General features: G+C 39.4%; 2 protein-coding genes across 3 annotated transcripts in view; one reads left to right on the forward strand and one right to left on the reverse strand.

Moving 5' to 3' along the window:
• Nucleotides 1-22,394, reverse strand: part of lactb2 (lactamase, beta 2) — a gene marked incomplete at its 5' end in the record, with an annotated part of 41,183 nt that extends 18,789 nt beyond the window's left edge. Inside the window, 7 exons of one of the 2 annotated variants that reach the window (XM_083907576.1) lie at nucleotides 13,441-13,577; nucleotides 13,710-13,797; nucleotides 14,275-14,423; nucleotides 15,048-15,226; nucleotides 20,395-20,515; nucleotides 20,610-20,770; nucleotides 22,265-22,394. In XM_083907576.1, coding sequence (XP_083763702.1) covers nucleotides 13,537-13,577; nucleotides 13,710-13,797; nucleotides 14,275-14,423; nucleotides 15,048-15,226; nucleotides 20,395-20,515; nucleotides 20,610-20,770; nucleotides 22,265-22,386 — 861 coding nt within the window. In that variant the 3' untranslated portion in view covers nucleotides 13,441-13,536. Of the gene's footprint in view, nucleotides 1-13,440; nucleotides 13,578-13,709; nucleotides 13,798-14,274; nucleotides 14,424-15,047; nucleotides 15,227-20,394; nucleotides 20,516-20,609; nucleotides 20,771-22,264 lie in introns of those variants that run through there. The other variant, XM_083907575.1, reaches the window with a different exon arrangement.
• LOC310942377 (tripartite motif-containing protein 16-like) lies at nucleotides 17,321-19,021 on the forward strand (the record flags this gene model as incomplete). The annotated part of the gene is made up of 1 exon (XM_083907757.1): nucleotides 17,321-19,021. One exon carries the CDS (start codon nucleotides 17,321-17,323, stop codon nucleotides 19,019-19,021), a length of 1,701 nt encoding a protein of 566 aa, XP_083763883.1.
• Nucleotides 22,395-23,708: the final 1,314 nt, after the last annotated feature.

The raw sequence follows: 23,708 nt of genomic DNA on the forward strand, positions 1-23,708 counted from the left end.
TGACAAAAACGACATACTATACTATCTCGTCCAAAATCTGACAATTTTTTTGAAAAAAAAATTTGGTCCAAAATTTGACAATAAATAGGTCTTTTTAAAGTATTTAAATGAGATGAATATGAACAATAATAACATGAATCTCAAATGCTCTCCTGTTTTTTTGACTTTTACACATCTGTCTTTCTGTGGAGCCTAAATTCCATCTTTTTTTATGTCAAATTTCTCCATAAAAAGTGATCAAAGTCCAGCAGAGACAGCGTTAATGTGGGTTTTGCAGTGTTGAATTAAAACCATTTGTAATCGATGTTTAAATGTGACTTTGTGTTTGTTTATTTCTCATTTCTCAGATGAACATCACTGTAAACTGACCACATACATTTCAAAAGCTGTATTTTGGAAGCAGCGGAATAAAAAGTCTTATACTTTCTACACAGTGAATGAACTATTTAAACAATAACATATACATTTTAAATATAGTGATAGGAGGTAGAGTTTATATTGTTGTTTACAAGTAGTTTTAGTATGAAAGACAAAAACGACTGTTTTAAAAAGAGAAGCACGCGAGGTCACGTGGAGCAGAGACCACGCCCCCCAGCGGCCAGGTATCACAGGTGACGTAAATGAGCAGGTGATTAGGCCAACCACTGACACCTGTGTGTGTGTGTGTGTGTGTGTGTGTGTGTGTGTGTGTGTGTATAAGTCAACTCCTTCAAATGCTTCATTCTCCGCTGAACCTCAGTGAATCATCACTTGAGCAGCTGAGCCTGAACTGAAGGTAAAGTAAAAACGCTCAGTTGATCCTTTTGTCTTTAATCTTGTTTACATTTGAACGCGTTGTTTCTTTCTAACGTGTCTTTGTTTTTTTTTTAACAGACTCTGCGGCTGAAATACTGCTCATCCACCCGCCGTGATGTCTGTTCGGTGAGTGCCACAAACCAAACCCCGTTCAACTTTCTGCCATTTTTGTGAACTAACGCTTTAATAAGTGACTCTCTTTCCAAAACCCTTGTATCTAGGACTTGTTGCGGCTCCGTTGGATCAAGCTGAACAATTCGTCTCATTGACATTTGCGAAAGATTCCCACCTTTCACTAAACTTTTGTTTTCATCCATTTGTAGGTAACACCGAGACACACGAAGGAGGTGTGTAGATAATGACTTTTGATAGAAAACTAGTGGAATTCCTTTTTTTCCCCCCCTTAACTTGCATCATTATTCATCACCAGGTGAAAGAAGACGCCATGACTCACGGCCTGCAGACCGGCCGCTTCTTACAAAGTACATCCATTGAAGTCCATGCAGCCAGAGGTACGAGCTGCAAGACTGATTTTTTATTTTTATTTTTAAATGTTATATTCCCCCTTGCTCGGTTTTTTTTTGTTTTTACGTGCATTTCTTTTTCAGGATTCTGGCCTGTGTGCGACTTCCTGCAGCAGTGGAAGCTTTTGTCCACAATCTGCCAGAGAAGCAGGTTAATCCCCATCCACTATCTGTTCTGTTTCGCCACAAGATGGCGCCAGAGGGTGGACTTTAATCTTGTGATTTCCTTTTATTGGACTTTTCCAAATGTGCTTGACCCTTTCGTCTTTATTTCAGACTCTGGGGATGATGTCTGAAGGAGTCATGCAGGAAGTCAACCCCTTCAAGTAATCTGCACAGGTACATTTCATGGAAACTGTTTGCAGTTGTGTTGAATAAACATATGCTCAAAGGCATTTAAACAAAGTTACTTGTTTGATTTGAGGTGAAGCATTTTGCTTTTATTTAATCTGGACTCTATTTTTTCCACTCACTACCATAGTGCTTCCTGTTGGCCACATTCATGCAACAAGCTGCTAATTTGTAAGATGTTGAGCTTTGAATACTTCTCATGTTGGTGACATCTGGAGATGTTTTTTAAATTTCTTCCATCCTCTCCTGCTTAATTTGGAGTAAATTCTCTCACGCTGTAGTCTTCTCTTCACTACTATAGTCCTTGTGTCCTTCCTGTTAGCCACATTCCAAAAAAGCTATCGGACTCATTATGAAAACTTGTTCTAATGTTGTAGGCTAATGTCATTTTTAAATGTCTTCCATTGTCCCCTTGCTTAAACCTAGAGTAACTGACTAAAAGTTTGGTTTAAATTGCCTTGATGTGTATCAAGCTTTAGTTTTGCATCTCCTTGATGCCCATGTCTAACTTTCAGTGCTTTAGATATTGTCCTCAAGTAGGAGTGACTTGTGTCCTTCCTGTTACCCACAATCCAAAAAGGCTTTAGGATTCATGCAACAAGCTGCTAATTTGGAAGACCTTGATCTTTAAATACTTGTGCTAATGTCAAATTTGTTTGAATGCAGATGAATTGGGTTTAAATGACCCTAATATTTCTTGGTGTACTGCTAAGCAAGGGTCCATTTGTCATTTATGTCCAACTTGGTGTCTTGTCTTCTGCAGGATATCTATTGTCTTCAGTAGATAATTAGAAAACTAGTGGAATTCCATTAACTTGCATCATTATTCATCACCAGGTGAAGGAAAAAGCCATCACTCACGACCTGAATCAGCCTCTTCACTTCCTGTTCTTCTTATTCCGCTTCTGCCCAGAGTCGGCATCACTTCCTGTTCAGAGTCACTCGGACAAGGAACAGAAGCTCCATCCTGAGTCCCTGCAGCAGACATGCATCAGGTCATTTTTTTTTTTGTAACCACATACTCAAATGTGCTCACTTGCTCACAGCAATTGTAGCAAATGGGGATAATGGCATCTTAAACTTAGTCCCTGCACCATTTTCTATAGAGAAATTTTGTTTTTTAACATCATGGCACACATGCATTAAGCCAGTGCTTCCTTGACTAGTGACTTAAATGTTTGTGATTCCTTTAACCAAATTAACCATTTAATGTTCTTTAAATTTCACTTTCTCCTCTTGCTCTTTATTCTTATAAACTTGTATTTTTTTTTTTCAGGATTCCTGACTTCCTGCAGCAGTTGAAGCTTGGACAATCTGCTAGAGAAGCAGGTAAATCTCCAGCGTCACTGTTTGACCACAAAATGGCGCCAGAGGACAGATTATAATCTGCACTTTTCCTTTATTGACCTCTTACAAATGTGCTTGACCCTTTTTTCTTGTCTTTACTTCAGACTCTGGGAATGTTTGAAGGTGTAATGCAGGATGTGAACCACCTCAGGTACACTTCACAGAAACTGTTTGCAGTTGTGTTTAATAAACATTTGCTCAAAGGCATTTAAACAAAGTTACTTGTTGCATTTTGCTTTTATTCAATCTGGCATTGGTTTTTTCACTCTCATAGTCCTTCCTGTTGGCCACAAATGCAATTCATACAAGCTGCTAATTTGGAAGATGCTAACATCTGAAGATGTCATTTATAAACTTCCTTCTTTGTCCCCTTGCTTAATTTGGAGTAAGTGACTAAAAGTTGGGTTTACATTGCTTTAGTGTCACAGCTCCTTGACTCATGTCTAACTTTAACTGATTTAGAAATTGCCCATGTCCCCAAGTTAGAGTGACTCATGTTGCGTCTTTTAAACCACTATAGTCGTGTCCTTCCTGTTACCCACAATCCAAAAGGGCTGTTAGATTTGAGTCATTCATGCAACAAGCTGCTAATCTGCAAGACCTTGATCTTTTAATGCTAATGCTAATGCTAATGCTAACACCAACACCTGAAGATGTCATTTTTAAAGGTCTTCCATTGTGCCCTTAGTAAATTGGGAGTATCTGACTAAAAGTTTGGTTTAAATGACCTAGATGTGTTTTGTAGTGTTAGTGACTTATGTTGCGTCTTCACTGCTATAGTCCACGTGTCCTTCCTGTTAGCCACAATCCAAATGATTGTGAATACCCAGCCTTATGTTGACTGTCATTGTGTCTCACATGGACAATCTTTATTAGTGTTCTGCTAAACAAGGGTCCATTTGTCTATGTGTAACTTGGTGTCTTGTGTTCTGCAGGATGCTGTTGAGATGATGCTCCACTTGGCTGAGAAACCAGAAGCTCCTTGAAGAGACAACTGCACCATCATGTGAGTATGTTGTCTTGCAGCATGTCACCACTTCTGTGGTGTTTGTGTTGAACTTGTTGTGCTTTGTCTTCCAGAATGAAGATGGACTCTTGCAAGAACTTCAGTTTTGTCTATTTGCTGCCATTTGGAAGAAGAGTGTTCAAGAATCCCTTGAGCTCTCAATGTCCAGAGAGAAACATGCGTTTAGATAGTGCAATGCAGGAATTGTTGTGTTTCAAAATAAAAACTTGAACTACACTTTGTTTCAAATTGTTTTTTCAAAAATATTCCAAGCATACTTTTTTTTTTCATGTGTATCTTTATTATAAGGAACAGAAGAAGTAAAACAAATTTACTAAGTACATTCAATGAACCAGTTAACACTGGAGCTAAGGACAAAACATTATAACAAAGTACAACAACCAGAGAAGCTGCTGAATGAAGTAAAGTTAAACACATTAAAACATGGAGAAAAAATTACTAAGTATATAAAAAAAAATGTATTAAGTATAAATGTAGAAAAAATTACTAAGTATATAAAAAAAAATGTATTAAGTATAAATGTAGAAAAAATGACTAAGTATAAATGTAGAGTGACACAAGCTGCACAGAGAATAATTATAACAAACAAGACTATCAGAGGAGCTGCTGAACTAAGTTAGACATTAACAAGATTAAATCTAGAGTTAAAGTCAAATAATCTGACAAAGTATAAACAACATAAAATGCTAAGTTAACAGCTAACAATTGTCACAGAAACATGTTCAGCAGCTCTGTCAGTAATCAGTGACACAACTGCAGAGACAGTGGAGACTTGCACTTATCATTAAAGAAGTTCTCTTCAGTGATAAGTTTAAGACTCAAACACTGTCTCTGCAGTTGTGTCACTGATCACTGACAGAGCTGCTGAACATGTCTCTGTGAAAATGTACAAGTGTTAGTTTGCAGTTAACTTTGAGTATTTTCTTTGGCTGAGAGAGAGAGAGGTGGTCTTCACCTGCTGAGACACACTGACATTATGGTTTAGACTGGATGGGCAATGTAATTGTGTGGTTATTTTGAATTAATCTGAGTTGGAAAAATAAATTGGTCTAAAAATAGATCCTAAAGGGACTTGATTAGATCGTTTAATAAATAGACAGTACACTTTATTTAATGCTGTAACTTTACTTTTACAGTTTACTGTTAAATTACTCAATGATTATTGATTGAAATCTTAACATAAGTCACTGAAGAAATGATAATATTTAGTTTTGGTCTAATAATCAGTTAAAGTAAATCTATTTTTATGGTGAGCATGGGATTAAAGTAGCATTTTTCTTTTTTAAACGAATTTTAGATTATTTTTCTATGCAAGATTGTATAATTACATAATGATTTTATGCATTTCCAAAATTGTACTCCTTTAACAACCCAATATTATATTCGTTTTACATTTATTTTGTGAACACTGGGTTTATTTAAATTATAGAAACTGCACGAAAAAAGCAGCACGGTTTTCAAAAGACGACATTATTATGTTTGATTGTTGTAAAATTATATATAAAAAAACGTGATAGAAACATAGTACAATTAAGATTTTTTTGATTTGGACACACATTGTACAAAGTGACAATTCAGTTATTTAAAATATAAAGATACTATACAGAAAGATTAGTTTAATCATTTTATTTGGCAGGTTGAGCAGGAGAATTCAAAGTCTCTAGTGACAAAGACGATCAATTAGTTTTAGCTATTAATAAAAACAGGAATTTAAAGTTTATTTGAGGAGATTGTGAGAGTAATATCTTTAATGCAGTTAAAAGTTTAAGACTTAATAATTCTAGTCATTCTATTGACAGGTCACTGATAAAATTAGAGCAAGTAAATATTAAAAGACATTTGTTGGTTTTTTTCCCCACAGAAGGTTTATTTTAAAAGTGGACAATATTAGCTGTTATTTAGACAAATCAGGATTCATATGAGAAGACACTGATCTGTTATCTTACTAAAATGGATTAAAATGATCATCACGTTATATTTAAGAGCTTAAATTACATTTTAATCAAGTGAGAAGTAGCTAATTTTCTCATAGACTTACATTACATTTGAATCGAGTTAATTTTTTTTCAGAATTATCAGAATATGTCTACGTAATACAGTCTGTTTTTTGTTTTTTAAAAAAAAATAGAATTAATCAATATAAATGGGTAGAAACTACATTGATATGATGTCTCAGCGTGGTAGAAGAAGCCGCTCACCGAGTCTTCATGGCGGCTCGTCTTCTTCATCCAGCGTGGCTTCTCCAGCAGAACATCCGGGAACTCTTGGCTTTGGCCGACACGAAACGACAGCTTCCTAAACAAAACGGTCACGGTCAGCGTCATAGTATAAAGTATGTCTTCAACATTAAAAACAATCATTTTTCAGCAGCAGTTACCACCACATGTTTGTCACCGCTGCTCCTCGTCCTTCCGGGTGTCTCCTCCTGCACCTGCGTGCGCGGAAGTTCTGAATGACAAACAGGAAGTGGAAGATTCCAAAAATATCTAAACTGCCATCCGGTGGACAAATGTGATAGTATTGCTACTCAAAAGTTGACACTGCCCTCCGGTGGACAAACGTAATATTACTGCTGCTCAACTCTTCAATCTTACATATACAAGTAGATTGATTCCAAGTCGAGGGATAATTAATTCAACTCTTGAAACTGCCCTCCGGTGGACACACGTGATATTACGTGTAGATGAATTGATTCACGGCTGCTCAGATGTTAAAGCTGCCCTCCGGTGGACAAACGTGATATTACGTGTAGATGAATTAATTCACGGCTGTTCAACTGTTAAACCTGCCCCCCGGTGGACACACGTGATATTACGTGTAGATGAATTGATTCACGGCTGCTCAGATGTTAAAGCTGCCCTTCGGTGGACAAACGTGATATTACGTGTAGATGAATTAATTCACGGCTGTTCAACTGTTAAACCTGCCCCCCGGTGGACACACGTGATATTACATATATATCAGGGGTCTCAAACTCAATTTGCCTGGGGGCTGCATGAGTTAGAGTCTGGGTGAGGCTGGGCCGCATCACAGGTTTCCAGTCAAAGGTCTCACCTGATTCACATACTACAGCTTCTCAACTTTCCAGTGATGCCCCATATGTCCATATTTACTGGAGAATTTTGGAGAAAACCCACTTCAAAAATCATAATTTTGACACTTTTATTGCAACAGTTGCTGACTTTGCAGTGCCACCTAATGGCCAAATAAGGTTTCCCGTTGAATGTTTCACCTGATTCACATACTACAGCTTCTCAACTTTCCAGTGATGCTCCATATAGCCACATTTACTGTGGAATTTTGGAGAAAATCCATTTAAAAAAATCATAATTTTGACTCTTTTATTGCAACAGTTGCTGACTTTGCAGTGCCACCTAATGGCCAAATAAGGTTTCCCGTTGAATGTCTCACCTGATTCACATACTACAGCTTCTCACCTCTCCAGTGATGCCCCATATGTCCATATTTACTGTGGAATTTTGGAGAAAATCCATTAAAAAAAAATCATAATTTTGACTCTTTTATTGCAACAATTGCTGACTTTGCACTGCCACCTAATGGACAAATAAGGTTTCCCGTTGAATGTCTCACCTGATTCACATACTACAGCTTCTCAACTTTCCAGTGATGCCCCATATGTCCATATTTACTGGAGAATTTTGGAGAAAATCCACTTCAAAAATCATAATTTTGACACTTTTATTGCAACAGTTGCTGACTTTGCAGTGCCACCTAATGGCCAAATAAGGTTTCCCGTTGAATGTTTCACCTGATTCACATACTACAGCTTCTCAACTTTCCAGTAATGCTCCATATGTTCATATTTACTGGAGAATTTTGGAGAAAATCCACTTCAAAAATCATAATTTTGACACTTTTATTGCAACAGTTGCTGACTTTGCAGTGCCACCTAATGGCCAAATAAGGTTTCCCGTTGAATGTTTCACCTGATTCACATACTACAGCTTCTCAACTTTCCAGTAATGCTCCATATGTTCATATTTACTGGAGAATTTTGGAGAAAATCCACTTCAAAAATCATAATTTTGACACTTTTATTGCAACAGTTGCTGACTTTGCACTGCCACCTAATGGCCAAATAAGGTTTCCCGTTGAATGTTTCACCTGATTCACATACTACAGCTTCTCAACTTTCCAGTGATGCTCCATATAGCCACATTTACTGTGGAATTTTGGAGAAAATCCACTTCAAAAATCATCATTTTGATACTTTTATTGCAACAATTGCTGACTTTGCAGTGCCACCTAATGGACAAATAAGGTGTCCCGTTGAATGTCTCACCTGATTCACATACTACAGCTTCTCAACTTTCCAGTGATGCTCCATATAGCCACATTTACTATGGAATTTTGGAGAAAATCCATTTAAAAAAATCATAATTTTGACTCTTTTATTGCAACAATTGCTGACTTTGCAGTGCCACCTAATGGCCAAATAAGGTTTCCCGTTGAATGTCTCACCTGATTCACATACTACAGCTTCTCAACTTTCCAGTGATGCTCCATATAGCCACATTTACTGTGGAATTTTGGAGAAAATCCATTTTAAAAAATCATAATTTTGACTCTTTTATTGCAACAGTTGCTGACTTTGCAGTGCCATCTTATGGCCAAATAAGGTGTCCCGTTGAATGTCTCACCTGATTCACACACTACAGCGTCTCACCTCTCCAGTGATGCCCCATATGTCCATATTTACTGGAGAATTTTGGAGAAAATCCACTTCAAAAATCATCATTTTGATACTTTTATTGCAACAGTTGCTGACTTTGCAGTGCCACCTAATGGCCAAATAAGGTTTCCCGTTGAATGTTTCACCTGATTCACATACTACAGCTTCTCAACTTTCCAGTGATGCTCCATATAGCCACATTTACTGTGGAATTTTGGAGAAAATCCATTAAAAAAAAATCATAATTTTGACTCTTCTATTGCAACAATTGCTGACTTTGCACTGCCACCTAATGGCCAAAAAAGGGTTCCCGTTGAATGTTTCACCTGATTCACATACTACAGCTTCTCAACTTTCCAGTGATGCCCCATATGTCCATATTTACTGGAGAATTTTGGAGAAAATCCACTTAAAAAAATCATAATTTTGACACTTTTATTGCAACAGTTGCTGACTTTGCAGTGCCACCTAATGGCCAAATAAGGTTTCCCGTTGAATGTTTCACCTGATTCACATACTACAGCTTCTCAACTTTCCAGTGATGCCCCATATGTCCATATTTACTGGAGAAGTTTGGAGAAAATCCACTTCAAAAATCATAATTTTGACACTTTTATTGCAACAGTTGCTGACTTTGCAGTGCCACCTAATGGCCAAATAAGGTTTCCCGTTCAATGTTTCACCTGATTCACATACTACAGCTTCTCAACTTTCCAGTGATGCTCCATATAGCCACATTTACTGTGGAATTTTGGAGAAAATCCATTAAAAAGAAATCATAATTTTGACTCTTTTATTGCAACAATTGCTGACTTTGCAGTGCCACCTAATGGCCAAATAAGGTTTACCGATGAATGTTTCACCTGATTCACATACTACAGATTCTCACTTTTCCAGTGATGCTCCATATAGCCACATTTACTGTGGAATTTTGGAGAAAATCCACTTCAAAAATCATAATTTTGACACTTTTATTGCAACAATTGCTGACTTTGCACTGCCACCTAATGGACAAATAAGGTGTCCCGTTGAATGTCTCACCTTATTCACATACTACAGCTTCTCAACTTTCCAGTGATGCTCCATATATCTACATTTACTGTGGAATTTTGGAGAAAATCCATTTCAAAAATCATAATTTTGACTCTTTTATTGCAACATTTGCTGAGTTTGCAGTGTCACCTAATGGCCAAATAAGGTTTCCCGTTGAATGTTTCACCTGATTCACATACTACACCATCTCAACTTTCCAGTGATGCTCCATATATCCACATTTACTGGGGAATCTCTGTCCAACATGGTCAGTTGTATACAGCATATTGTTATGGAGCATAGTGATATTATACACGATTGGACAGCTTGGAGTCTTGGAAATCCATGCATGACAATTTTTTACAATATGTCCAGTGATTTACATTGTCAAATTAATCTTAATTGTCTCAATTACATTTAATAATAAAATGACCACCCCATTAATACGTTTTATGTTTCAAAATAAGTTTTTCTTTTATATAAAAAATGTTATGGCCATTGTAACTCTGTGCCAGCACATCACCTAAGAAGCCTTCTAAAGAGGTCAAGCATTGGATGTTAGGCCAATATAAGTGGGAAAGGTGCCCTCAAATTTGTCACAGTACAACATCGGTGAGGAAAAGTCTAGAAATGGCCCATACAAGATCATGTTAAGCCAGTAGATTTGCTTAAGTGTGGCACATCAGGCAGTGACCAACATGAGGACAATCCCCCTAGATCAGGGGTCTGCAACCTTTAGGATGAAAAGAGCCATTTTTGTAGTCTCTCCACCCAAAAATTCATTTGGAGCCGCAAAAAAACCCACAAGATGAAGATAATAACACATATAAAGGTTTTTTATACAGGCAAACTATATACAATAGTAATAGTCTCTTTCATTTATGACATTTAAGAACTACAACATGTTCAGTTTATATCCAACCTCTATACCCCGAAGACCTGGTTCTTCCATTGTTTCATTGTTTGTGGCAAATTAAAGAAATTAAAATGACCCCACTTTGAAATAAATGAAGCAAATATTTGGATTGTATGTTGTTCGTGCTCAAGAAAAACGGTATGTGGATCCAAAGATGGACAGGACACATCCAAACATGTACTGAATATTGCATTTTACGTCGACATTGGATGTTGCACAAGATATTAAAACACTTTTATTTGTCGCCTTGATCTCTAAAGCTACAAGGAGCCACTGCAGAGTGGCTGAAGAGCCACATGTGGCTCTAGAGCCGCAGGTTGCAGACCCCTGCCCTAGATCATGCAATTGTTGCAATAAAAGTATCAAAATGATGATTTTTGAAGTGGATTTTCTCCAAAATTCCACAGTAAATGTGGACATATGGGGCATCACTGGAAAGGTGAGAAGGTGTAGTATGTGAATCAGGTGAGACCTTCAACGGGAAACCTTATTTGTCCATTAGGTGGCACTGCAAATTCAACAATTGTTGCAATAAAAACGTCAAAATGTTAATATTTTAAATGGATTTTCTCCAAAATTCTCCAGTAAATATGGACATATGGGGCATCACTGGAAAGGTGAGAAGGCAATAAATAATCAGATAATATTTGGCCATTAGGTGGCACTGCAAAGTCAGCAATTGTTGCAATAAAAGTATCAAAATTATGATTTTTGAATTGGATTTTCTCCAAAATTCCAAAGTAAATATGGACATATGGGGCATCATCACTGGAAAGGTGAGAAACTGTAGTATGTGAATCAGGTGAGACCTCCAACGGGAAACCTTATTTGGCCATTAGGTGGCACTGCAAAGTCAGCAATTGTTGCAACAAAAACATCAAAATGTTGATTTTTGAAATGGATTTTCTCCAAATTTCCACAGTGTTATATCAATAACATTATAACAATTTATATCAACAATCTCCCCCTCACAGAACTAAAAACATATCAATATTAGTAATGATTAAATATTAAAATTACTAAATATTATTGAATGTTGTTCTTCTAAAGTGTTTAATTCTTGTGTTGTTTAATAAATATTTATGTTTATTGTTTATCTATTGTATGTATATGCACCTGTATGTGCTGGCAAGTTTTTTTAACCAAAAAAAAAAACAAAAAACACCCCCATATCAACAGCTGTGTGATCAGCACTGCTCTGCAGAATAGCTCGCCACCCAGTGGCTGAAACTTGCACTTTTTAAGGTGGAACGGAAACTTAAAGAGAACCGGAAGCGAATGTGGTGCCAACTTCAGCGTCGTCGCCACCAGTCGGTGCGGACATGACACCCAGCACAACCACCACCAGCACCACCGTGTTATCACACGGACGTTTACACGTTATAACGGTAATGTGGCGGCGTCATCCAGAAATAAATACTGTTCCATAAAAGTCCAACAAGCTGAAAACACACACTTTACTCAGCGGCAGTTGTACACACGGTAGTGGAAGTGTGTGTGTGTGGAGGTCAGTGAAGTGACAGGAAAACTAACCTGAGAGTTGCGGGGAAGAGGCGGGGAAGAGGCGGGGCTGTGCGGGCGGTCCAGGCTCAGTCAGCTGCGGGACGAAGCTGCTGCTGCTGCTGGCGGAGGCGGCGGCTTCTATGGCCGGAGCCGCCATGTTCCCGAGGCTGAGAGGCTTCACAGCTCAGCTGTTTATCTCCAACAGTAGAAACACACATACGCACGCTAACACACACACACGCTAACTAGCAATATATCTACCTGAGATTATCATAACTAGCAATCTATCAACACTAGTTAACCATCTATCTACGCTAACCAGCAATCTATAAACACAAGCTATCTACTTACGCTAAACTAGCAATCTATCAACACTAGCTAACTATCTACGCTAACTGGAAATCTATCAACACAAGTTAACTACCTATATATGCTGACTGGCAATCTATCAACACTAGCTTCCTACACTAATTGGCAATCTATCAACACTATCTTTTTACGCTAACTAGCAATCTATCAACACTAGCTAACTATCCATTTACACTAATTGGCAATCTATCAACAGTAGCTAACCATCTACGCTAACTAGCAATTTATCAACACTAGTTAACTACCTATAAATGCTAATTAGCAATCTATCCACACAAGCTAACTATCTATTTACGCTAACTAGCAATCTATCAACACTAGCTAACTATCTTTTTACGCTAACTAGAAATCTATCAACACTAGGTAAATGCCTATTTATGCTAACTGGCAATCTATCAACTCTAGCTAACTATCTATTTATGCTATCGAGCAACTACTTTCCTGCCTATGCTAACACTAGCCATTTATATATATATATATACATATATAATACTATAGGTTACCGTACAGTACACTAACACATGGTGGTTTGCTTTAAAATAAACATTTATTTACACACATGTCGAGTTCATCATAAGTTTAGGATTATTATTGAGTTTGTTGAAGCGTTTACTTGTCAAACGAAGATTTAATCATGCGTTAAAAAGACAGTACGTGTGCTTTCCTTTAAAGTAAACAGTGTATTTATTTATTTATTCATTCATATATAATTTATTCATTCATTTATTCATTCATTCATTCATTCAGTTGGACCCAACTCAACATCACAGGAAAATGTCTCATAATTCACTTGACAGACACTGCCCCCTAGTGACTGACTGAACACATACAACATTTCTCGTTGCAGCAACAGCAGCAGAAGTGAAAATTAGTGGAATAATCTAGTCTAATATCTATATATATTATATATTTTTTTTTTAAATCACTGATTGGATGGATTGTCACAATCAATTCCAAGTCCTTCTGATCATTGTCTCCGTCACAGGTTGCTCTTCCATTTGGTGATCTGTGACTCCTTAACTGAGGAGAAAGAAAAAAATTAGTAAAAAAGGTAGTAAACATTTTTCAAAAATAGTAAATTAACGCACATAAACCCCCCCGACATAATCCAATCCAAACAAACTGAAGTGAATAAATGTACGTGTCACGTACCCAAACTAATCTTGCCGTCTTTCTCCAGCTTCTTTAAATGATGGACCAGGTTCACTTGAGCTGCGTGGTGCAGATGTTCAGGAGTGTCCTGGAAGACAAAGACAGTTTTAACACAGTTGTACGGTGGCCCTGAGGTGCAAAACACAAACGCAAAACAAAAAACACAAAAGACAAACGCAAAAAACAAAAAACACAAATCACAAACACAAAAAACACAAACGCAAAACAAAAAACGCAAAACACACACAAATCACAAACGCAAAACACAATAAACAAACGCAAAAAAAAGAAAAGCAAAACAAAAAACAGACGCAAAACAAAAAATGCAAAAAACAAACGCAAATCACAAACGCAAAACAAAAAACACAAACGCAAAACAAAAAACACAAATGCAAATCACAAACGCAAAACAAAAAATGCAAAACGCAAATCGCAAAACACAAATGCTTGTGTTTTGTGTTTGTGTTTTTGGTTTGCGTTTGTGTTTTTGGTTTGCGTTTGTGTTTTTGGTTTGCGTTTGCACCTCAGGGCCACCGTACAGTTGTGATCGCTGCTGCGATGATACCTTATACACGATCTTGACGAGCTCCATGGAAGAGAAAGCTTTTCTTTGTCCGTCCTGAATGGCCGCCAGGATCTGCTGCTCTCTTTGCTGCCGGTGGCTGATGTAGTGTCGGATTTTAGAGGCGGCGTCCTGAACCACAGGGCCGTGACCTGCCCAGAGAAGAAGAAGAGGAAGAAGAAGAAGCGTCAGTGCTTTTGTCCCATCATCTGAAGACGCCTCCGTTTAAAAACACATCAAACCTCCAGCAGGGGCCTCCGACTCAAAGCAGAGTTCCTGGATTCACTGAATTTCAAAATAAAAGTGTTTGGTCCGGATTTCACCATCCTCGTCTTCTTCTTCTTCTTTATTTTCCCGGTCAGGGGTCAGGAGCGGGAACTACAGATGGAGAGCGTCCAGACCAATTTGGGTCTACTTGAATGTATACGTACACTACCGTTCAAAAGTTTGGGGTCATTTAGAAAAGTCCTTAGTTTTGAAGGAAAAGCACTTTGCCAAAAAAACAAAAAGTATCTCGGAATGACTTGAAATTTACCATCATAATAGACGGCATCGCCCTGAATAAGGATCCATAAAAAATATTTACATATCTCTTAAGGAATAATTTTCATGAATTTTTGAAAATCAGGAAATGATCCTTTTGCCCTGACACTTTGCCAATTGATAAGGTAAAGTCCCAAATATAAGGATTTAAATGATTAAAAAGTTGATTTTGCATCATATGTCCCCTTTAAGAGCGAATGGAGATACATGCTGGGGTCTGTGGTTCACCTCACCGGGGTAGATGAGTTCGGCCTGGGATTGGAGCAGCACGTCCAGAGACTTCATGTAGTCGTAGAGGTCCTCGAACACAGCCGTGCCCTCGCCCAGGATGCAGTCTCCGGAGAAGATGGCGTTTTCCTCCTCCAGCAGCAGCGCCATGTGGTCGTCCGTGTGACCCGGCGTGAACAACACCCTGGGAAACAGAAATAAACATTTTCATGTTAGAAATTACCATTTTATTACATTAAATTGCTTTTATAATAACGTTTACTGTGGTCGACAGTTTCAGTGCGTTTGAACGAGAGTGAAAACACGAGAAAAGTCTCTGTTTATGTTCTATTGTTTATTCAATGCTTTCCGTTTGACAATGTCATAGACGGAAAAGGAATTTCACGTCCTCTGTGTCCCAGTGTTCTTTAATACAGTTCATACAGAAGCTGTGTCCACAGGTAAGAGTCACCGGATCCTTCAGAAGATCCAAACAGATCGAGCAGCAGAATCTTTCTCTGTCCATGTGGTTTCCCCTCTGAGCCATTTTACCTCCTGATAACGACTTTCTGTTGTGAACAGAATAACATGAAGTCTGACTGTGACTCCGCCTCTTAAGGAGACACGTGTGCAGCCTAAACTCAGTCATTCAAGCTTAAACGAACTCATAAATGCACATCTTCTAAAACCGTGAGAAGAAACCGCAACTGACAGGAACTCGGTCTATAACTCACGTTTCAAATCACACATTTCTGAGAACAGACACATATATTGTACATATCATTTCACCTTTACCACAAACAAACTCTCGTAACAAAGGCCACGAGCAGCAGCACACCAACATGTGCTGAGGGCACCATTTCCTGTCCACCTCACATTGACTGTAAGAACTAGTCACTCTGCTGCTCAGAGAGTTCAGTGTCAAACTCTTTCACCGACCGCTTTGCACTCTGTAAACTCTTGTACTCTTTGGTCCTGCTTAATAAAACCTACAAAGACAACTCGTGAACCTCTTCATTTCTTCTCTCACACATGAACATTTCCTCAACAGGGAACTGGAGTCGGTTTTTTCAGGACTCTGACCAACAGTCTGAGAGTGAGGAGCAACTGTAAATGACACTACTACTACTACTACTACAACAAATACTACCACTACTACTACATCGGCTATAAGAACAACTACTATGGCCATTACTACTACCACAGATACTATGACAACAACAAACACAACTACTATTGTTGCTACAGCTACAACATAACCAAGAACTATTACTACTACTACTACTACAACATAACCAATAACTCTTATTACTACTACATCTACAAAAACATAAAAAAGGACTATTACTACTACTACTACCATTACTACTACAGCTAAAACATAACCAATAAATATTACTACTACTACTACAATTACTACTACTACAATTACAACATAACCAAGAACTATTACTACTACTACTACACTTACTACTACAACTACAACATAACGAAGACTATTACTACTACCATTACTACTACTACTAAGACTACAGCTATAACAACAAAATCCAGAACTATTACGACTACTACTACCATTACTACTACTACTACAACATAACCAAGAACTATTACTACCACTACTAATACAGCTACAACATAACAAAGACTATTACTACTACTACTACTACAGCTATAACAACAAAATCAAGAACTATTACGACTACTACTACAACAAAAACATAACCAAGAACTATTACTATAACTACTACCATTACTACTACAGCTACAACATAACAAAGACCTATTACTACTACTATTACTACTACAGCTACAACAACACAACAACATACATCCACTGTAACGGTAAATTCAATGTCTTTGTCTCAGAGCTACAACTGCCCATCACCCTGTTCCTCACACAGAATACCAGGTCCTTTTGTGTATTGTATATTGTGTAATTAGGATGTCTAGACTGAACTTGCACCTTCCTACAACATCCGCAGAGGAGAAGAACCTGGTTCTTCTTCAAGTAGAACATGGTAGAACTCCAGCCTGCTGTATACATGCTGTAGTAAATGTAGGCCTTTAAGAATCCAGATATGTGACTTCATCTCACCTTTTCAGACGTTTTCAAACTCGCTGCCAGCTTCTCTCGTCGCGTGATGACAAATGCAACGTTGTTAAAAGCGAGGACACGACACACCTCAAACAAATCAAACCTCTCCTCCTCTGGAATGAAGCAAAACCTGTCAACTCTTCCTCTTTATTCTCATCTCAAAGTTGATAACATTTAACCAAACTTAGCAGACGACGAGAAATGGCTCACAGAAGAAATCAGCTGGAGAGAAACAGATTCTGCTGCTCGATCTGTTTGGATCTTCTGAAGGATCCAGTGACTCTTACCTGTGGACATAACTACTGTTTGAACTGTATTAAAGAACACTGGGACAAAGAGGATGAGAATATGATCTACAGCTGTCCTCAGTGTAGAGAGACCTTCAGACCGAGGCCTGACCTGAAGAAAAACACCATGTTAGCATATTTAGTGGAGGAGCTAAAGTGGAAGTGGAAGACTGAAGTCCACGCTGCTCCTGCTGATCACTGCTATGCTGGAGCTGAAGATGTGGCCTGTGATTTCTGCACTGGGAGGAAACTGAAAGCTCTCAAGTCCTGTTTGGATTGTTTGGCCTCTTACTGTGAGGAACATCTCCAGCCTCATCATCAATCACTTCCATTTAAGAAACACAAGCTGGTGGAGCCCTCCAAGAACCTCCAGGAGAACATCTGCCCTCTTCACAACAAGGTGATGGACATGTTCTGCCGCACTGATCAGCAGTGTATCTGTTATCTCTGCTCTGTGGACCAACATAAAGACCACGACACAGTCTCAGCTGCAGCAGAGAGGACGCAGAAGCAGAAAGAGCTGGAGCTGAGTCTAGAAGAAACCCAGCAGAGACTCAAGGACAGAGACAGAGACGAGAAGGTGATGGACAAGAAGGTGAAGGATGTCAATGACTCTGCTGATAAAGCAGAGAAGGACATTCACAAGATCTTCACTGAGACAATGAATCTCCTGCAGAAAAGACACTTTGAGGTGAATCAGCAGATCAGATCCCAGCAGGAAACTGAAGTGAGTCAAATCAAAGACGTTCAGGAGAAGCTGCAGCAGGAGATCACTGAGCTGAAGAAGAGAGAAGCTGAACTGAAGCAGCTTCTGAACTCAGAGGATCACACCCAGTTTCTCAAAAACTACCGCTCACTGTCAGCACTCAGTCCATCTACACACTCGTCCACCATCAACGTCCAACCTCAGAGACACTTTGAGGACGTGATGGCAGCTGTGGCAAAGGTCAGAGGTCAACTACAGGACCTTCTGACTGAGACGTGGACAAACACCTTCAAAGACTTACTGACAGAACAAGAACCAAAGACCAGAGCCGAGTTCCTCAGATATTCACAGGAACTCACACTGGATCCAAACACAGCTCATGAACGTCTGCTTTTATCTGAGGGAAACAGAAAAGTCACATTAATGACGGAAAATCAGTCTCATCCTGATCACACAGACAGATTCACTGATGTGTGGCAGGTCCTGAGTAAAGAGAGTCTGACTGGACGTTGTTACTGGGAGGTTGAGTGGAGCGGATTAGGAGTTGATGTAGCAGTGACGTACAAGAACATCAGCAGATCAGGAAAACCACGAGAATGTCATTTTGGATTCAACGACAAATCTTGGTCTTTATATTGTTCCATGAGCTGTTGTGAGTTTTATCACAGAGATATCAAGACTAAAGTCTCAGATGGTTTGTCCTCCACAGTTTCCCTCTTCAACTTTGTAAGTCTTCCGTTCAGAGTGGGAGTTTACCTGGACCACAGAGCAGGTCTTCTGTGCTTCTACAGAGTCTCTGACACCATGACTCTGATCCACAGAGTCCAGACCAGGTTTTCTCAGCCTCTCTACGCTGGAGTCTGGATTGATCATTATCAAGACACAGTTGAGTTCTGTAAACTCCAGTAAGTCTTGAGTTATTTGAAGAGTCAGTGAGTTACTGACTCCTCCTGTCAATCAAACATTGTGGGCGGGTCCTTTGCGTCTTGATCATTGTTGTTCATTATCTTATATATTTAATCACATATATACTGAGTTTAACTCCATTTAGCTACACTGAGAATGTTTAAAAAAAAGTATGTAAACATGATTGTGGCTGGGTACAGGGCGTCCCAACCAGGCTGTGGATGAAGTCATGGTCAAATATCTGTTGACACTATACTGAGATGTTATGATGAATGCCTTATGTAACTTGTGAAGTATAAAGCTGTGTTCCAAAACCGAACCGTTCAAACATTACAACGCTGCCCTAACTTGCAATGGAACTGCTGAGCTGGTCACTGAACGCAATTGACCGGATTTTTTCTACGCGAAAAGCGGGCTCTGATGAACCAGAATGTCCTGGAGGGACATTCCCGGCTGGTTACACTAGAGATGCATGGGGGAAATGGCAAATCTCATGCCTGGCTGCACTAGACATAGAGGATGTCGAAGATGTGTACATATTCACATTCATGATAATTGGAATGTTATCCTTGGCATGTGGAATGTACATCCAGATTCGGAGGCAGAGGAAGGCCTCCATGGAGCAGCTTGAGACGAGGGTGGACATCGCCACGATTAAGAATGCCGTGATGGGGTTGCGCACCGACAACTCCGCAATTCGAGACTGCGTGGTACAGATGGGAGTGGATGCAGCCAAACGAGATGAGCTGGTGAAACTAAGCGCGGTGAGAGCTATGCGAGAGAGGGATGAATAAATCGGCGGAACCGAGGCAACAACTTGAGACTGTGATCGCTCGTGATGGTTCGACAGGGACACATGTACGGCCGTGCATGTAGTCTGTTGACTGCCTTGAGATGAACTGCAGCCTTATGCTATTGTTGCTGCGACGTCCTAAATGTCGAAAGTTAACATGGAAAAAAAAAAAGAAAAAGTAATAAAATTGTATGGGTAATGGGGGCGGGACTAGATAAGCTTTGCTTCTCCCGCTGTCCCTTTCGGTCATGTGTATGAATATAAATGATGATGTATGCAGATGTTGATTACTTGTCATGCCCGAAATAAACGATTCATTCATTCATTCATTCATTCATTCATTCATTCATTTAACTGTGTTTTATTTGTATTTTAGATTGTCCTAATCATTGAAGAAGTTATCCGTATACTTTTCTTGTTTTCTGTCAGTTGACTAATGTTGTATCAAACCTACTCTCTTTGTCGTATGTGAAACTTGTGTGACTTCAGTTATGAGGATTTATTGGGTGTATTTTCTAATATGTGAAACTAAAAGTTTCATATTTGTGTGGCGTATCACGTACGGTGACGGTGCGACTCTGACCTGAGCGTGGCTCCCTCCGTCCGGATGACGTCTCCGTCCCTCAGGTAGGTGTAGCTCTTGTTTCCGGCCGTTTCCGTGACCGGTCTGGAGCGAGGCAGTTTACTGACCGTGACCTCTGACCCTGCAGGACGTCAAACGCAAAGAAGACAACTTCAGGGCAACCTTTCGTGACCGCGGGGTCGGGTTTTTCTTGGGACACTCGTTTGTCACGTTACCTGCGACATCGCGGCAGACGTCCTCCACGCCGCCGCTGTGGTCGTGGTGCCAGTGTGTGACAATGACCTGCTGGACGCCGGCGTCGAACTGCGCCAGCGCCCGCTTGAGACTGTGGACGTATTCCGGTACACCGCGTTCTCCGGCGTCGATCAGCACGCGGCTGCAGGAAACGCGTCATAATAGCACGGTTAATTACAGGGGACTACTGTTTACTATTTGTTGTACAACAATTATTTGAAGGTAAAAAAAAGACTAGCATAAAACTAGTATAATTAAAGGCGCCATATGTAAGAATGTGGCCAAAAACAGTTACTGCATTCAAATTCAAAACACCGAGGTCTTTTTAACTGGCAACCCGTGGTCGCTCGGCAGCTGAGACTCTACTGACTGCAATGATTGGTGGACGGCGATAGGTGGCGCCACATGCCAAAACATGATTTCAAAACATAAACATGATTTGCAGTCTGCCAATTTTTTTTTTTTTTATGCAAATATTTTGTCTGTACTGTTGTTGTTGGTGAGTTCAGTTTGTTATATGAACATTATTCCTGAGTCTCTGTGACATATAAGGAGGATTTTATGATTTATTACATAATGCACCTTTAAACTGTAAAAACCACACTGAACAGATTTAATCAGTACTCTGCACAACCATAATTATGTGTAGAATTATTAACAGAGTCGTGTTAGTTGTGTACATCGTCTAAACTTAAAATAAAAAAAGAAATTTGACAAATTTTGAATGACAGAAAGTAAGGGCTGCCTTGCAACAAAATATGGATTTAACACTTATTATTTATATGCCGAATTAATAACACAGAACTGTTCTATTATGCCAATATTTTAGTATTGGCCTAAATGCTACGATTTGTGGTCCACGAACAATACATTATTAAATACAGTAAATTTCGAATGGAGTTTGGTTTAACATTTTTCCATGAACAAATTAAAGGCTGCCTTGCAACAAATTACTGATTTAACACTTATTATTTATATCCCGAATTATGAACACGGTCCTGGTACATTATGTCAACATCTCAGTTTTGACTTAAACGCTACAATTTGCGATCCACAAACAAGAAAATATAAAATACAGCAAATTTCGAATGGAGTTTGGCTTGACATTTTTCCATGAACAAATTAGGGGCTGCCCTGCAACAAATAATTGATTTAACACTTATTATTTATATGCCGAATTATGAACACAGACATGTTCTATTATGCCAATATTATAGTATTGGCCTAAATGCTACGATCTATGGTCCACGAACAATAAATTGTTAAATACAGTAAATTTCCAATGGAGTTTGGTTTAACCTTTTTTCCATGAAGGGATGCCTTGCAACAAAAGAGTGATTTTAACACTTATTATTTATATGCCGAATTATGAACACAGACCTGTTCTATTACGCCGATATGTTAGTATTGGCCTAAATGCTACGATGCGTGGTCTACAAACAAGAACGTATTAAATACAGCAAATTTCGAATGGAGTCTGGTGACATTTAGCCCAAGCGCAAACAGAGCCGTACTCAGCCCACTAAAGTCGTCTCCGACGAACAATAAATATGACAATTTCACTCTATAGCACCTGGAAACACACCAAACACAAACGACACACTATTAAAGTAGTCAAAAGTTTGCCGAGTGTCACCTTTTCCCGGTGCCGACCAGGTACGTGTTGGTTCCCTGTAGCGTCATCGGTCCCGGGTTACAGCCCAGAATCCGGACAACCCGCGCGGACAGCTGTTCTATCCGGGGAATAATGGCACTCATGGCCGCAGCAGTGGACCCGCTGTGACGGTGACTACCGACGGTCTGTGAAAACGGCTGAAAAACAATAATAACACACACGAAAACTAAGATATAGTCGCTGTTTGCAGGAGCCCGGAAGTTAGTGATGTTTACTTCCTGTCAGGAAGTGGCCTTCAAAATAAAAGCTTAGGCATCCATTTGGCACAGGCGACCCTAAACTCTTATGTATTGGAGTAAAAGTACGCACATTTATTTCCGAAATGTAGTGAAAGTACACAATTTATACACGCATTTGTATACTTACAGAGAAAATCCTGCCAAAGCAGCTGTAAACACGTTTGTCAGGACATCCGTCACCGTCAGTGTGAAATGAAAACGGCAGTTGGGTGACGCAAACACTAGATGGCGTCATTGTCCCATGTGATCATAGCTCAGGAAGCGTCATAATAAACTCACAGTTTAATGGAGAATATCAGAATATCTGCTGTTCTCATTAATCTGAGAGATTAAATATCTCTTTGTTTGTTTGTTTTTAATTAAACTGAAAGTGGGAACTAACGTCAATAAAAACAGGTGTAAAATTAACAAACAAATTAAAGTGAGCAGCTGTTTCACAGGAAGTGAGAACATCGAAATAGTTGTCCGAATTAACCGATTTGTTGCCGTAGCTACGTCCACGTCCTCCTGATAACGTCATTTATAACTCATAACATAGTTTACACACCGTGGTTTTCTACAAAAACTCAGGGGGAACGCAAAATAATTCGGGATTTCGGGAGTTCGGTCGATATAAGTTAGCAGCAGCTTCGGGTTAGCGAAGGGAGGCGCTAACGTGTAGTCGTGCTACAAGGACGACAACCACAACACTGGCACGTTTTGTTCCACCTTTGCGTTCAAAAAGGTTGTGATCGCGACGTCTATATAATCCATGTTAGCGTCAAGATCGTGACGGCCCCTTAATCGCTAGCTAGGTGCTAACATTAGCCACAAACGTGAAGCTCTGTGAACAAACGCGACGTTACGGTACGAGGGTATGTACCTCGTACCGTAACGTTAGCCCAAAGACAACATTGCCGACAGCAACGTTAGCCCAAAGACAACATCGCCGACAGCAACGTTAGCCCAAAGACAACATCGCCGACATCAACGTTAGCCCAAAGACAACATCGCCGACAGCAACGTTAGCCCAAAGACAACATCGCCGACAGCAACGCTAGCCCAAAGACAACATTGCCGACATCAACGTTAGCCCAAAGACAACATCGCCGACAGCAACGCTAGCCCAAAGACAACATCGCCGACAGCAACGTTAGGCCAAAGACAACATCGCCGACAGCAACGTT

Source organism: Microchirus variegatus (assembly GCF_963457635.1).
Source record: "Microchirus variegatus genome assembly, chromosome: 21".
Classification (NCBI taxonomy): Eukaryota; Metazoa; Chordata; class Actinopteri; order Pleuronectiformes; family Soleidae; genus Microchirus; species Microchirus variegatus.